Consider the following 14725-nt stretch of genomic DNA (forward strand, 5'->3'; position numbering starts at 1 on the left):
TGAATTTTTTTTTTTGACCTTCACTTTTTAGATTTTTTTAAAATGTTGCCTGAGAATATCATTTATCTTGACAATGACGGTTTGAGATGCCCCCTTGAAATTTACACCTGCAGCACAAAATTCCGTTAATGATAGTAATAGAACCCTGGAGTTTCAGCTGGGTACATGGCCAATCAGAATGAAGACTACATTTCCCAGCCTCCCTTGCCTGAGTCATGTGACAAAGTCCTGGCCAATGGGTTGTGAGCGGAATTTATTAGTGCAAGCACTTCCTTGAAAAGGAAGGAGAATTGCTTCCCTTCACTTTTTGACCTTCCTGTTTCCTGGAACTCAGCCATGGTGGTGTGTCACTTTGTATTTTGCAGACAAGGGCATCACCTTTTGTGTGTCAGAGGCACTTGAGCGAAAGAATTTTGGCTCCTAAAGATTTTGCAGAACGGAGATGACATGCCAGCCCAGACTTTCACATAGGTAAAAATTTTCCTGTTCCTTCCGTTTGCACAGAATTCTCCTAGTCCTACTGGCTCATGGGATAAAGAAAGGAATAGGAATGAGCCAGGCATGGTGGCTCACGCCTGTAATCCCAGCACTTTGGGAGGCTGAGGCGGGTGGATCACCTGAGGTCAGGAGTTCAACCTGGCCAACATGGTGAAACCCCGACTCTACGAAGAATACAAAAATTAGCTGATTGTGGTGGTGGGCGCCTGTAATCCCAGGTACTCAGGAGGTTGAAGCAGGAGAATTGCTTGAACCTGGGAGGCAGAGGCTGCAGTGAGCCGAGATTGCATCTCTGCACTCCAGCCTGGGCAACAAGAGCAAAACTCCGTCTAAAAAAAGAAAAAGAAAGAAAGGAACAGGAATGGAAGAGTGAGAAGTAAGAGCGTCTTGATACCCTCCCTCCCAGCAGTGGGATTCTCTCCTAAGAATACAAAAAAGTAGCTGGGCATGGTGGTGCATGCCTGTAATCCCAACTACTCGGGAGGCTGAGGCAGGAGGATTGCTTGAACCCAGGAGGCGGAAGTTGCACTGAGCTGAGATCAGACCACTGCACTCCAGCCTGAGTGACAGAGCAAGACTCCGTCTCAAAGAAAAAAAAAAAGAAAAGAGAGAGAAGAGGAGCTGAGAGAGAGAGAGAGATCAGGAAAAAGGGGAGCCAGCAGACCACAGCAGATTTTATAGGCAGGCTAGAGAAGGCGGTGTCTGATTTACATAGGGCTCACAGATTGGTCTGATTAGGTATGACATCTACATAGTGTGCAGAGAAGGCTGGTTGCCCCACCCTAGTTATGTGTCTGTGCACGTGTGTGTTTTGAGATGGAGTCTCGCTTTCTTACCCAGGCTGGAGTGCAATGGCGTGACCTCGGCTCACTGCAACCTCCACCTCCCTGGTTGAAGCGATTCTCTGCCTCAGCCTCCCAAGTAGCTGGGATTACAGGCGCTCACTACCACGCCCAGCTATTATTTGTATTTTTAGCTGAGACTGGATTTCATCATTGACCAGGCTGGTCTCGAACTCCTGACCTCAGCTGATCCACCTGCCTCGGCCTCCAAAGTGCAGGGATGACAGGTGTGAGCCACAGCGCCTGGCTGCCCACAGCCTAACCTTCTTAAGCAAATAGGCTTTCTAGTTGATTGGCACCATCTTGTCTGCTCCTTTACAGTACATGTGGCTGGCAGAGAAGGGAAGATAGAGCTGCCATCGTCAATATGCCTAGTCCTTAATTCCTGCCGGCCTTCATCCGGGCAAGCTCCCAGCTTGCAGGCTGCTCTTTGTTAGAAAATGATTTGGGGCTGCCTTTCATTAAAAAGAAAAACCTTAGCGACGACTGCCATGCCCTTGCTCTCTGCCTAAGTAATTCCTTCTCTCTCTCTTTTTTTTTTTTTTTTATTTTGAGACGGAGTTTCACTCTTGTTGCCCAGACTGGAGTACAATAGCGCGATCTCAGTTCACCACAACCTCTGCCTCCCAGGTTCAAGCGATTCTCCTGCCTCAGCCTCTCAAATAGCTGGGATTACAGGCATGCGCCACCATGCCCGACTAATTTTGTATTTTCAGTAGAGACAGGATTTCTCCTTGTTGGTCAGGCTGTTCTCGAACTCTAGACCTCAGATGATCCGCCCACCTCGGCCTCCCAAAGTGCTGGGATTACAGGCGTGAGCCACCACACCCGGCCAGTAATTCCTTCTTAACTCCTGTATCACCACCAAGGGGCATATCCCTGTGGCAACTTGAGATCAGCCACAGCAAAGGGAAAGAGAAGGAGTGGCCAAGTTGGACAAAGAGGAAGCCTGAGTTGGCACTTTCAAGTGGCCCGTGGCTTCCAGGGTTATGGAAGAGAGGCAGAAATTTCCAGATTTCCCTTGGGGGGAAGCAGAAGGTAGCCAAAAATCAGCCTCGTGGGCCTCGGGCTTTCCTAGGAGGAAAATGGATCTTACTTCCTGTGTTCCAGCTGTTCTCTGGGGGTTCTCCCCTCAACTCTTTCCCTGCACAGGGCTCATGATTCCCCTGACTTAGAGCAACAGAAAGAGAAGGGGGGGGGGGGAGAGAGAGAGAGAGAGAGAGAGAGAGAACCAACATTAGTGGACGTCTTGTCCTGGAGCCTCAGCTCTAGAGTCTGCAGATGGCGAAACTCTGGTTTTAGAAAACCTTCTTCTCAAACGTCACCAAAAAACAATGCACACGACCGTGGCTGGACGTGGTGGCTCACACCTGTAATCCCAGAACTTTGGGAGGCCGAAGCTGGTGAATCACTTGAGGTCAGGAGTTCAAGGCCAGGCGGGCCAACATGGCAAAACCCCGTCTCTACTAAAAGTACGAATATTGGCCGGATGTGGTGGTGCACGTCTGTTATCCCAGCTACTTGAGGGGCTGAGGTAGGAAGAGAATCACTTAAACCCGGGAGGCAGAGGTTGCAGACAGCCGAGATCACACCACTGCCCTCCAGGCTGGGTGACAGAGCAAGGCGTCTCAAAAAAAAAAGAAAGAAATGGTGCAAATGACCTCCAGCAGAACTGCAGACTGGAATGTGGTCGGAGGCCAGGTCAAGTCACTAAGCGACTCAGGTGGGAAGGTCCAGGTTCTTCAGGTACATGATATGGATCCACATTCAAATCTAGGCACCTCTTCTCCCAAGCTCTTTGCTAGGCAGATTAAGCTGCTGGCCTTCCTCTCTGAGCATGCTCGTAGGGAAAATGGAAATAACAGCACGATCCACTTCATAGCGTTCTTGGGAAGGTCAGAAAAGGTGAAACCTAACAAGTGCTCAGCACAGGACTAAACCCTCAATCACGCATGGGTCTTCTGGTTGTTGTGTTCCAGTATTAATCAGACCACACCACACTGTTTGTGTGCATCCGTCTGCGTCTGTGATGTGTGCAGGTGTGCTTACGAAAGAAAATCCTTGAAGTAAAATTTCTGGGTTGAGGGGAAGGTGCATTTTGGTGCCTTGATAGATTTTAACAAGCTGTGTTTCCAAAAAGTTGGGTCCATTTCAGATTCTGGCCTCTAGGTTTGAGGTTCCTTCTCACCCACGCACTTGCTGAGCGGTGAATCATCCAACACTCTTATCTTTTACCACATCACAGGTGACAAGATAAAGTGTGACTGAGTGCGGGAGGCGCACACCTGCAATCCCAGCACTTTGGGAGGCCAAGGTGGGCAGATCACGTGAGGTCAGGAGTTCAAGACCAGCCTGGCCAACATGGTGAAACCCTGTCTCTACTAAAAATACAAAACTTAGTCAGGCGTGGTGGTGGGCTCCTGTAATCCCAGCTACTCAGGAGGATGAGGCAGGAGAATTGCTTGAACCTGGGAGGCGGAGACTGCAGTGAGCCAGATGGCGCCACTGCACTCCAAGCTGGGCGACAGGAGGAGACAACATCTTAAAGAAAAAAAAAAAAAGAGAGAGAGAGAGAAAGAGAAAGAAAGAAAAATTGTTTTTCACGGAGCTTTCAATTCCCAATTTTCTTGTGGTGAATGAGATTCAGTTTCATAAGCAGGTGTACTTATTTTTGTGCCTTGACAGCTCCTGTTTCGTTTTGGGATTTTTCTAAGACACTTCGGCCTCTCAAAGTGCTGGGATTACGTGTATGAGCCACCACGCCCCATCTCTTTTCTCCCCATCTTTTTAGAAGGTATTACTTATTTCTTAATGATGTGAGTTCTAAACTATTTATATCTTAAACTGATAAAAACATCAGCTAAGTAAATGTTAAATAAATTAGGGTAGGAGGTTGTCTTGAAGGTGCTGTCTACCCATTTCCCCCAGACCTGGAGTCTAACTCTGTTGGCTGTGAGTTCGGTGTTAATGACACTGACTGCTTGCTGATTCATAGCCAGAGGCTCTCGGGAAGCTAACTACATAAATATACACACACAATTTTCTTTCAGTTTGAGAGCAGGTACTGTTTATTAACCGAACAGCTTAGAAAAATAATTGTAGTACACACCATAGTTCATTCTTCTAAGAAGCCTGTTGTGTTGATCTGCTCCTTCCTGTTGCCAGCATCTCCACCTTCTACAAAATGGGTGATCTTTTTCTTCATTCCACCTTGTGGAGGAGATAATTTGAAGGGCCACAGGAAGTTATGCACTTCTCTGAAGCGTTTTCCAACAGTATAGACCTCATGAATGACATGCTTCATGCAGATGATGCCATATTTTCCAAGAGATCACACAGTCAAAGCGCTATCTGTCAAAGCAATTCACTTCTTACTGATTTTGCCATAACCACGCTTGTAGATTAGTTTATTTACTGACTTCAGATTTGGGTACCCCTATGCAATGTATGGCTCTACAGTCCTCAGCACGTTGATTGGCCTCGTTGAGCTTCACAAAGTTTCCATTGAAGATTTGACGAAGGCGAAGAAGCTGCAACACCTTTCGGACCTTTGGGCTCACACCATCGGTACCTCTGATCCTGATGACCAACGCCAGTGTGGGTTCTGCAGGTACACAGACGTTGTCAGCTTTTCTTGACATCCTTTCCATTCGAATTTCAGTTCTGTACATCTGCCTATATTCCTTGTGATAGTGCTTCTCTTTTTCATAGATAAGCTTCCTCCTTGCCTTTCGAAGCATCTTTTGGGCAAACTTCTTTCTCAGGTGCTTGATCTTCAGCTCTGCGAAATTCCTTCGCTTGTTCTTAAGGGTTTCTGAAACAGCAGGAACCTTCTTCTTCTCTTCTACACCCTCCATAGTTCCAGCCGGAAAAAGAGGCTGGAACCTCTTTTATTTATTTATTTTTATTTTTATTTTTTTAAGACAGAGGCTTGCTCTGTCACCCAGGCTGGAGCGCAGTGGCACGATCTCAGCTCACTGCAACCTCCGCCTTCCAGGTTCACACCATTCTCCTGCCTCAGCCTCCCAAGTAGCTGGGACTACAGGCGCCCGCCACCACGCCCAGCTAATTTTTTTGTATTTTTAATAGTAGAGATGGGGTTTCACCGTGTTAGTCAGGATGGTCTTGATCTCCTGACCTCGTGATCCGCCCGCCTCAGCCTCCCAAAGTGCTGGGATTACAGGCATGAGCCACCGCACCCGGCCTGGTCTCCAACTCTTAACCTCAAGTAATCCGCCCACCTCGGCCTCCCAAAGTGCTGGGATTACAGGTGCGAGCCACCATGCCCGGCCCCTAACTATATAATTTCCCCTAGGAGAATTGTTCGGTGTTCGTGGGCAATCACTACCTCAAATAACAGGAGTTGAGTGTCACTGTTTATTGTGAAATAGTTTAAGGCTCACAAGAAGCTACAAAAATGGTCCATAGAGTCCCCACCTGCCCTTCACCCACACCCCCAATATGTAACAAAGCTTTTGAATGTCAGTGTCTACAACCAAACATGAGCCACATCCAGTTGGCAAGCTTTGGTACAATTGTAATGAGTCAGGGTTGACTCATACATTTTGTCACCATTGTACAAGGTTAGGATGGCCTTTATGCTCTAACTACACCTTTGGATTAGTTTTCTCGGGAATCTGTGACAAAGTGTCACAAACTGGATGGCTTCACACAACAGAAATGTCTACTCTCACTGTTCTGGAAGCCACAGCCTGAAATCAAGGTGTCAGTAGTGCCACATGCCCCCTAACTGGTCCAAGGGGAGACTCCATTGCCTCTTCCACTTTCTAGTGGCTAGAAACCAGAGAGATGGGAGATTTCGGAGCCTGAGCCTACATACAGCATGCGCGGGGCAGGTGAAGGGTGGAAGTCAAATAGGTCTAGAATTTTGGGACGTCCAAGAAATCAGCATATACGTATGATTACATAGTACTGGGATCTCCCAAGTAATAAAGGAGTTTCCTTCACGGGAGCCCTAGGTCTCCAGGTCTGGGGCAGTGGGTGGACGGCACCTCCAAGATCACCTCCTACACCAATTTATTTGATATTTACCTAGCCAGCAATCCCTGATGTTTCTTTGTTTTGGTTTTGGTTCTGGGTTTGGGTTTTGTTTGGGTTTTTGAGATGAAGTCTCACTCTATCGCCCAGGCTGGAGTGCAGTGGTGTGATCTCAGCTCACTGCAACCTCCGCCTCCTAGGTTCAAGTGATTCTCCTGCCTCAGCCTCCTGAGTAGCTGGGATTACAGTCGTGCACCACCACACCCAGCAAATTTTTGTATTTTTAGTAGAGACAGGGGTTCACCATGTTGGCCAGGCTGGTCTCAATCTCCCGATCTCAGCTCACTGCAGACTTTGCCTCCCAGGTTCAAGTGATTCTCTGCCTCAACCTCCTGAGTAGCTGGGATTACAGGCACACACCACTACACCCCGCTAATTTATTTTCTATTTTTATTTATTTATTTTTTTGAGACAGAGTCTGGCTCTGTCGCCCAGGCTGGAGTGCAGTGGCGCCATCTCAGCTCACTGCAAGCTCCACCTCCCTGGTTCACGCCATTTTCCTGCCTCAGCCTTCCGAGTGGCTGGGACTACAAGCACCCACCACCACGCCCGGCTAATTTTTTGTATTTCTAGTAGAGACGGGGTTTCACCCTGTTAGCCAGGCTGGTCTCAAACTCCTGACATCAAGTGATCCACCCGCCTCAGCCTCCCAAAGTGCTGGGATTACAGGCATGAGCCACCTCGTCGGGCCACTCCTTGGTGTTTCTTGACTTTCATCTGCCTTGCTCAGTTTCTGTTTCTGTTTTCACATGGCCTCCTTCTCTATGTGTCTCTTTTCTCTCCACCTGAGGGCCCTCTCTAATCCAGTATGACCTCATTTAATCCTAATTACATCTGCAAAAATCCCCTAATTTCTAAATGAGGTCATATTCTGCAGTTTCAGGTGGCCATGAATTCTGGGAGGATGCTGTTAACCCACTACAGCCATCAAGAACAGAGGCAGGGGCCTGGGTGCGGTGGCTCACACCTGTAATCCTGGCACTTTGGGGAGGCCTATGCAAGAGGATCGCTTGAGCCCAGGAGTTTGAGACCAGCCTGGTAACATAGTAACACCCCATCCTCTACCAAAAAAAAAAAAAAAAAATTTAATTAGCCAGGCATGATAGCGTGCGCCTGTAGACCCAACTATGCAAAAGACTGAGATGGGAGGGTCACTGAAGCCCCGGAGTTTGAGGCTGCTGTGAACTGTGTGGCGCCACTGCACTCCAGCCTGGGCAACAGAGCAACACTCTGTCTCTAAAAATATTCATTTAGTCCGGGCGCGGTGGCTCACGCCTGTAATCCCGGCACTTTGGGAGGCCGAGGCGGGCGGATCACGAGGTCAGGAGATCGAGACCATCCTGGCTAACATGGTGAAACCCCATCTCTACTAAAAATACAAAAAAAATTAGCCAGGCTTGGTGGCGGGCACTTGTAGTCCCAGCTACACAAGAGGCTGAGGCAGGAGAATGGCGTGAACCCAGTAGGCAGAGCTTGCAGTGAGCCGAGATCACACCACTGCACTCCAGCCTGGGCAACAGAGCCAGCCTCTGTTTCAAAAAAAAATAAATAAATAAATAAAAATATTAGTTTAATTTAACTTTAAACAAAAAAGCAGGAGGTTTCCGAGAATGCAGGAGATAACTGACCGGGAGCGGTGGCTCACGCCTTTAATCTCAGCACTTTGAGAGGCCAAGGCGGACGGATCACTGGAGGTCAAGAGTTCAAGACCAGCCTGGCCAACACGGTGAAACCCCATCTCTACTAAAAATACAAAAAATTAACCAGGCATGATGGCGCGCGCCTGTTAATCCCAGCTACTCGCGAGGCTCAAACAGGAGAATCGCTTGAACCCAGGAGACCGAGGTTGCAGTGAGCTGAGATAGTGCCACTGCACTCCAGCCTGGGCGACAGAGGGAGACCTCCGTCTCAAAAAAAAAAAAAAAAAAAAAAAAATGCAGGAGATGGGTACACGAATATTTGGGGAGCACCCCCAATTCTTGGATGCCTGCTGTACCCCCAGTGCACAGAACACAGTCTAGTCCCTAACAAATGTGCAGTGGAAGTTTGTTGAATAAATGAATGGGCCCCGGAAGAATGAGGTGGAGAGGGAAATAGGAAGATTGGGTGTCTTCTGCCTGAAGATTTGGGCGGGGAGGGGTTGGGGACAGGCAACTCAGTGGCTCACCCGAGGCCACTGCCTGGCCCATCCGGCAACCACCTCCACCCACTGTACGAGCTGCAGACTGGTAGCAGTTGGAGGGAATTTCCCCTCGCCAATCGCTCTAGTCCCTCCCCTCGACCGGCCGGACATCCCCAGAGAGGGGCAGGCTGGTCCCCTGACAAGTTGAGGCAAGTAGACGCCCAGGAGCCCCGGGAGGGGGCTGCAGTTGCCTTCCTTCCTTCTCCGCAGCGCTCTGCGCCCCCCTCGCCCCGCCTGCGCTAGCGGAGGTGATCGCCGCGGAGATGCCGGAGGAGGGTTCCGGCTGCGCGGTGCGGCGCAGGCCCTATGCGTGCGCCCTGCGGGCTGCTGTGGTTCCATTGGTCGCGGGCTTGGCGATCTGCCTCGTGGTCTGCATCCAGCGCCTCTCACGGGCTCAGCAGCAGCTGCCGCTCGAGTCACTTGGGGTGAGTTGAGATAGAAAGTTGGGAAGAAAACATCCGAACTTATTCCGGCAGAGAATACGGAGAGGGGCGGAGGGACCGTGCACCAGGGCGGAGACTGAGACGCGCAGGAGAGAAAAGACAAAATCAGAATGAGATGGGTACAAAGAGGCCAGGGAGGAAGATCGGGTAGGGCAGAAACAGAGACCAGAACAGGGAGGCGAGGCGGGGACCAGGCTGCGCGGTGTAGGGGCTCCGAGAGAGTCACCCTGCCAGGAGGTACAGGGAGATCCCGGGACGGGAAAGGTAGGCGCACATGGAAATGGAAGATGACTCGGCTCTGGTGTTCCCCGGCAGGCTGACTCAGAAGCTGCTGGGGGCTTCACAAGGCTGGGCGTGGGGGCTCCCTGGGGCCTCCTAGGACGGGATGACCCCAGCCACTCGCTCCGGGTGGGGGAGGGGTCCCCTTGGGGACCGCGCCGGGCACCTTTGCAGCGGAGAGAGTCCGGTGCGCGCGGTGCACTCGCGCCCAGTGACATACAGGAAAACGGTTCGGGAAACTAAGAAGTTCTTTTGAAGGTCTCCACTTTACGCTCCCCGCTGATTCAGACCTGCTTCCTCTTTAAGAAGTCTTAGGAGTAAATAAAATAAAATGAAATCACCCGTGCGCGCCGTGGGATGAGAGGTAGAAAGGAGGATGTACAGAGAAAAGAGAGCTCCTGGCACGGGGGACACATAGAACCTCTCTGCTTACGTCCGTGCCCTGTTTTCTGGTCTTTTCTTCCAGTGGGACATAGCTGAGCTGCAGCTGAACCATACAGGTAACACGGGGGACGTGGAGGGACGGGGAGAAGAGACACAGAGAGAGAAGGAAGGAGAGATAGAAAGACAAGTGGGGAGAGTCAGAGAGAAAGAGACACAGAGAGAGACGGAGGGAGAGAGAGAGGGAGAGATAGGGAGGGAAACAGAGAAGGGGAGACAGAGAGAAGAGAGACGGAGAGGGAGGGAGAGGCCAAGAGAAAGGGAGTGAGAGACAGCGAGAAACAAGGACAGAGAGAGAGACAGAGGGGACAGACAGAGACAGAAGAAGACAGGGAAAGAAATAAAGAAACAGGGAGAGACACAGGAAGACAGAGCAAGGGAGAAAGACAGAAAGAGAGAGGGAGAGAGAGAGAAAAAAAAAAAGATAGAGGAGACGGAGAGAGAGGGAGGGAGAGACAGAGAGGAACAGTGAATGAAAACCGGAGAGGTGGCCGGGTGTGGTTGCTCACGCCTGTAATCCCAGCACTTTGGGAGGCCGAGGGCGGTGGATCACTTGAGCCCAGGAGTTTGAGATCAGCCTGGCCAACATGGTGAAACATCGTCTCCACTAAAAATACAAAAATTAGCTGGGTGTGGTAGCAGGTGCCTGTGATCCCAGCTACTCGAGGCTGAGACAGCAGAATCGCTTGAACCTGGGAGGCCGAGGTTGCAGTCAGCCGAGATTATGCCACTGCGCTCCAGCCTAGATGACAGAAGGAGATTCCGTCAAATAAATAAGTAAACAAATAAATAAATGAAAGAGAAAGAAAAGAAAGAGAAAGAAAGAAAGAAAAAGAAAGAAAGAAAGAAAGAGAGGGAGGGAGGGAGGGGGGAAGAGACAGAAAGAAAGGAAGAAAAAGAAAGATGGAAGAAAAAAACAGAAACGAAAAGAAAGAAAGAAAGAAGAGAGAAAAGAGGCGAATGGCAGAGAGAGAGGGGAAGAGACAGAGAGGGGAAAGAAGAGAAAGAGGGTGAGGGAGAAAGATCATGCCCAAGAGAAAGAGGAAAATGGAGAGAATGAGAGAGAAAGAGAGAGAGACACGGGGCAGGTGTGTGTTTCTGGGCATCCACTACCTTTCTCTCTCTTTCGCTCTCAGTCCTTCACATTCTATCTCCTCCCTTAGAAGAATCAAAGGGATTTTGTTAGTAAACAAAAACGCTCACAGGAATGGCTACCCCTCCTCCATTCATGCCACAAGCACTAATTATACATCTGCGGTGGGCAGGCCTTGTTCCGGTGCTGCGCACGAAACAGACAGAAATCCCTGCCTGGTGAGCTTCCCTTCTACTATTACTCCTACCCAGGAGGAGATGACAAAAGATAAAAATGAACATGTGAAAAACAGAGCAATGCCACATAGAGTAAAACAGGGCAAGAGCAGGTTTTAGAGAAAAATCAGGCAAGGATGTGGGTGGGGAATCCAGGCATGCCAGGGTTGGGGTTTTCATTTAAAGTGGAGTCGCGACGGTGGGGGGCAGGGGGTCTCTGAGTGGGTGGCGTTGGCAAGAAGCCTTAAGGGAGATGAAATGAACCGTTCTGCTTTAGGTGAGAGTATCTTCTCCTCCCAGCCTCTCTCGAAGGCTTCTTCCTCTTCTGTTTTTCCACGGTTCATCCCCAGAGACTAACATCACTGCAGGCTGCTTCTTTCCATTTTGTAATGGAAAGGACCTTTGTTTCTCTCTCTTCTCCTTGGGTCTCTGACCCCTGATCGATCTCTCTCTCTCTCTCTCTCTCTCTCTCTCTCTCTCTCTCTCTCTCTCCCCCCCCGCCTATATTTTTCCTGTAATTTGGTCTTGAGGCCCCTTTCTGGAGAGTGACTGTAAACTCTGGCCCCGCATCGACAGGGCACCGGGCATGGTGACCATGGTTGTTGACAGTGTCTTCCACATGACAGTTCTTTCTTCTGGTGGATTATGTCATGCCTAAGTGTCTGACAGGGGACCAGGTATCACTCTTACAGGAAATTTGCAAAGCCTGGTAAACAATACAGGAAATTTGCAAAGCCTGGTAAACAGGCTCCTGTTTGACCTGTGTTCGTTCCTTCCTCACGAGACAGCCAGTGTCCAGGAGAGCCTCGAGTGAGGAGGAGAGTGAGGCTCAGGTGTGTCAGTCAGATAAGACACGGAGACGGGAGACGCTGCGAGAAACACATGAAATACGGCCGAGCACCATGGCTCACGGCTGTGATCCCAGCGCTTTGGGAGGCTGAGGCGGGAGGATCGCTTGAGCCCAGGAGTTCCAGACCAGCTTGCAAAACATAGCAAGACCACCATCTCTAGAACAAAATTTTGAAAATTAGCTGGTCATGGTGACGCACGCCACTTCCCAGTGACTCAGGAGGCTGAGGTGGGAGATAGCTTGAGCCCCAGTGGCTGAGGCCGCAGTGAGCTATGATTGCACCACTGCACTCCAGCCTGGGTGACAGGGTCAGACACCGTCTCTCAAGGAAATAAAGATCCTAGAGAGAAGAGGGCCAACAGGAAGGTATCGGAGCTCTCTGAGACATACACACGCTCAACCAGCGGGTGGAGAGCAAGGAAAAGAAAGGGACCTGGGAGCCAAAGCTTTTATTGGGGTTCAGGGTGTTACCCGAGCAGGCTTCCCTTCGGAAATTCTCTCAAGCTGTTTCTCATGCGCTCTCTCGTGCGTCCTCTGTCTCGCTCTCTCGCATTCTCTCGTGCGCACGCTCCCTCTCACTCTCTCACACTCTCTCTCGCTCACTCTCTCGTGCACTCTCTCTCGAGCTCTGTAGCTCTCGTCCTCTCTCACACACACACTCTCTTGCTCTCTCTCTCATGCTCTCTCGTGCTCTCTTACTCTCTCCTGCTCTCTCATTCTCTCTCTCTCGCTGTCTCATGCATTCTCTCTCTATATATCTCTCCCTCCCCATCCGTCTCTACCCTTCTCTGTTTCGGCTTTTTTTTCTCTCTCTCTCTCTACCCCTCTCCCCTTACTCCTCTCTCCTTCTCTTTAGATCTCTTACGTTCTACCCCCCTCCTTTTTTTTTTTTTTTTGAGATAGGGTTTCTGTTACCCATACTGGAGTGCAGTGGTGTGATCATAGCTCACTGCAGTCTCATCCTCCCAGGTTCAAGCGATCCTCCAGCCTCAGCCTCCCAAGAGTAGCCAGGACCAGAGGCGTACACCACCACACTTGGCTAACTTTTTATTGTTTGTAGAGATGGGGGTCTGGCCATGTTGTCCAGGCTGGTCTTGAACTCCTGACCTCAGGTGATCCACCCGCCTTGGCCTCCTAAACTGCTGGGATTTCAGGCGTGAGTTACCATGTCCAACCTATCCCTTGATCTCTAACTCTCGATCTCTATATCTGACTTTCTCTATGACCCCCTGTGCCTCAGTTTCCCTAGAACTTCATCCTCTCATCCCTCTAACCCTGTGCCCCAGGACATCAGCAGGACCCCAGGCTATACTGGCAGGGGGGCCCAGCACTGGGCCGCTCCTTCCTGCGTGGACCAGAGCTGGACAAGGGGCAGCTACGTATCCGTCGTGACGGCATCTACATGGTCCACATCCAGGTGACGCTGGCCATCTGCTCCTCCACATCGACCTCCAGACACCACAACCCCACCACCCTGGCCGTGGGAATCTGCTCTCCCGCCTCCCGTAGCATCAGCCTGCTACGTCTCAGCTTCCACCAAGGTTGTACCATTGCCTCCCAGCGCCTGACGCCTCTGGCCCGAGGGGACACACTCTGCACCAACCTTACTGGGACACTTTTGCCTTCCAGAAACACTGATGAGACCTTCTTTGGAGTGCAGTGGGTGCGCCCCTGACCACTGCTTCTGATGAGGGTTTTTTAAATTTTATTTTATTTTATTTAAGTTTGAGAGAAAATGTTTACACACAGGGGCCACCCTAGGTGGGAGTCGGGGTGGGGTGGCGGGTAGGACAAGGGAGGGTATTGAGTTTTTTCTGTCTTTTCATTTTCCTATTAAAAAATGCAAAAATCAGCCAGGCATGGTGGCATGTATCTGTAATCCCAGCTACTCGGCTGACTGAGGCAGGAGAATCGCTTGAACCCTGGAGGTAGAGGTTGCAGTGAGCCAAGATTGTGCCACTGCACTCCAGCCTGGGTGACAGAGCAAGACTCTGTCTCAGAAAAAAAAAAAAAATGTTCTTGGTTAGGGATGTTTGAAGAATAGAGGAAGCAGTCTGGGCACAGTGGCTCACACCTGTAATCCCAGCACTTTGGAAGGCTGAGGAAGGTAGATCATTTGAGCCTAGGGGTTCGAGACCAGCCTGGGCAACATGGTGAGACAACCATCCCTACAAAAAATACAAAAATTAACCAGATGTAGTGGTGTGCTAGTCCAAGCTACTCGGGAGGCTGAAATGGGAGGTTGGGTAGAGCCCAGGAGGTCAAAGGCTACAGTGAGCCGTGATCATGCCACTGCACTCCAGCCTGAGCAAAAGAGTAAGATTCCCTGTCAAAAAAAAAAAAAAAGTTCTGTTTTCTCCTTAGTGCCTCTATTTAACAAGAGAGGAAACACAGAGATCACTTTGGGTGACTGTCCCTCAAAGCAGACAGTGCAAAACACCTAACAAGTTGGGAGGCCAAAGCGGGCGGATCACTTGAGATCATGAGTTCCAGACCAGCCTGGCCAACATGGTAAAACTCCATCTCTACTAAAAATACAAAAATTAGCCATGCATGGTTGAGGGCACTTGTAATCCCAGCTACTCAGGAGGCTGAGGCAGGAGAATCACTTGAACGCGGGAGGCGGAGGTTGCAGTGAGCCGAGATCGCGCCATTGCACTCCAGCCTGGTGATAGGTGTAGCAAACCACCATGGCACACATTTACCTATGTAATGGAACTGCACATCCTGCACATGTACCCCAGAACTTTAATAATAATAATAATAAAAGATCACTTGAGGTCAGGAGTTCAAGACCAGCCTGGCCAACCTGGCGAAACCTCAC

The 14725-nt window shown here is 50.1% G+C and overlaps 1 protein-coding gene across 3 annotated transcripts; it reads left to right on the forward strand.

Annotated features, from left to right (window-relative positions):
* The first annotated feature begins 316 nt into the window (after positions 1-316).
* CD70 (CD70 molecule) lies at positions 317-13753 on the forward strand. 3 transcript variants are annotated; one of them, XM_037994496.2, is made up of 7 exons: positions 317-471; positions 4026-4134; positions 4800-4950; positions 7276-7436; positions 8791-9005; positions 9769-9802; positions 13188-13753. In XM_037994496.2, the coding sequence occupies exons 5-7, from the start codon at positions 8844-8846 to the stop codon at positions 13574-13576; spliced, it is 585 nt and encodes a 194-aa protein (XP_037850424.1). In that variant the 5' UTR covers positions 317-471; positions 4026-4134; positions 4800-4950; positions 7276-7436; positions 8791-8843; the 3' UTR covers positions 13577-13753. The 3 variants fall into 3 exon arrangements, with proteins under 3 accessions (XP_037850424.1, XP_007993192.1, XP_007993193.1); XM_007995001.3 differs by lacking the exon at positions 7276-7436; XM_007995002.3 differs by lacking the exons at positions 4026-4134; positions 7276-7436 and having other exon boundaries at positions 328-471.
* The last annotated feature ends 972 nt before the right edge of the window (positions 13754-14725 follow it).

This window comes from Chlorocebus sabaeus, chromosome 6 (genome assembly GCF_047675955.1).
Source record: "Chlorocebus sabaeus isolate Y175 chromosome 6, mChlSab1.0.hap1, whole genome shotgun sequence".
NCBI classification, from domain to species: Eukaryota; Metazoa; Chordata; class Mammalia; order Primates; family Cercopithecidae; genus Chlorocebus; species Chlorocebus sabaeus.

Bases quoted from the DNA above. Each gene is read 5' to 3' on its own strand.
- CD70 (XM_007995001.3), top strand. From the start codon at position 4,923: ATGACCAACGCCAGTGTGGGTTCTGCAG. The intron at 4,951-8,790 runs GTACACAGACGT...CCTTCTCCGCAG, and splicing joins CGCCAGTGTGGGTTCTGCAG to CGCTCTGCGCCCCCCTCGCC. The intron at 9,803-13,187 runs GTAACACGGGGG...CCTGTGCCCCAG, and splicing joins GCTGCAGCTGAACCATACAG to GACATCAGCAGGACCCCAGG.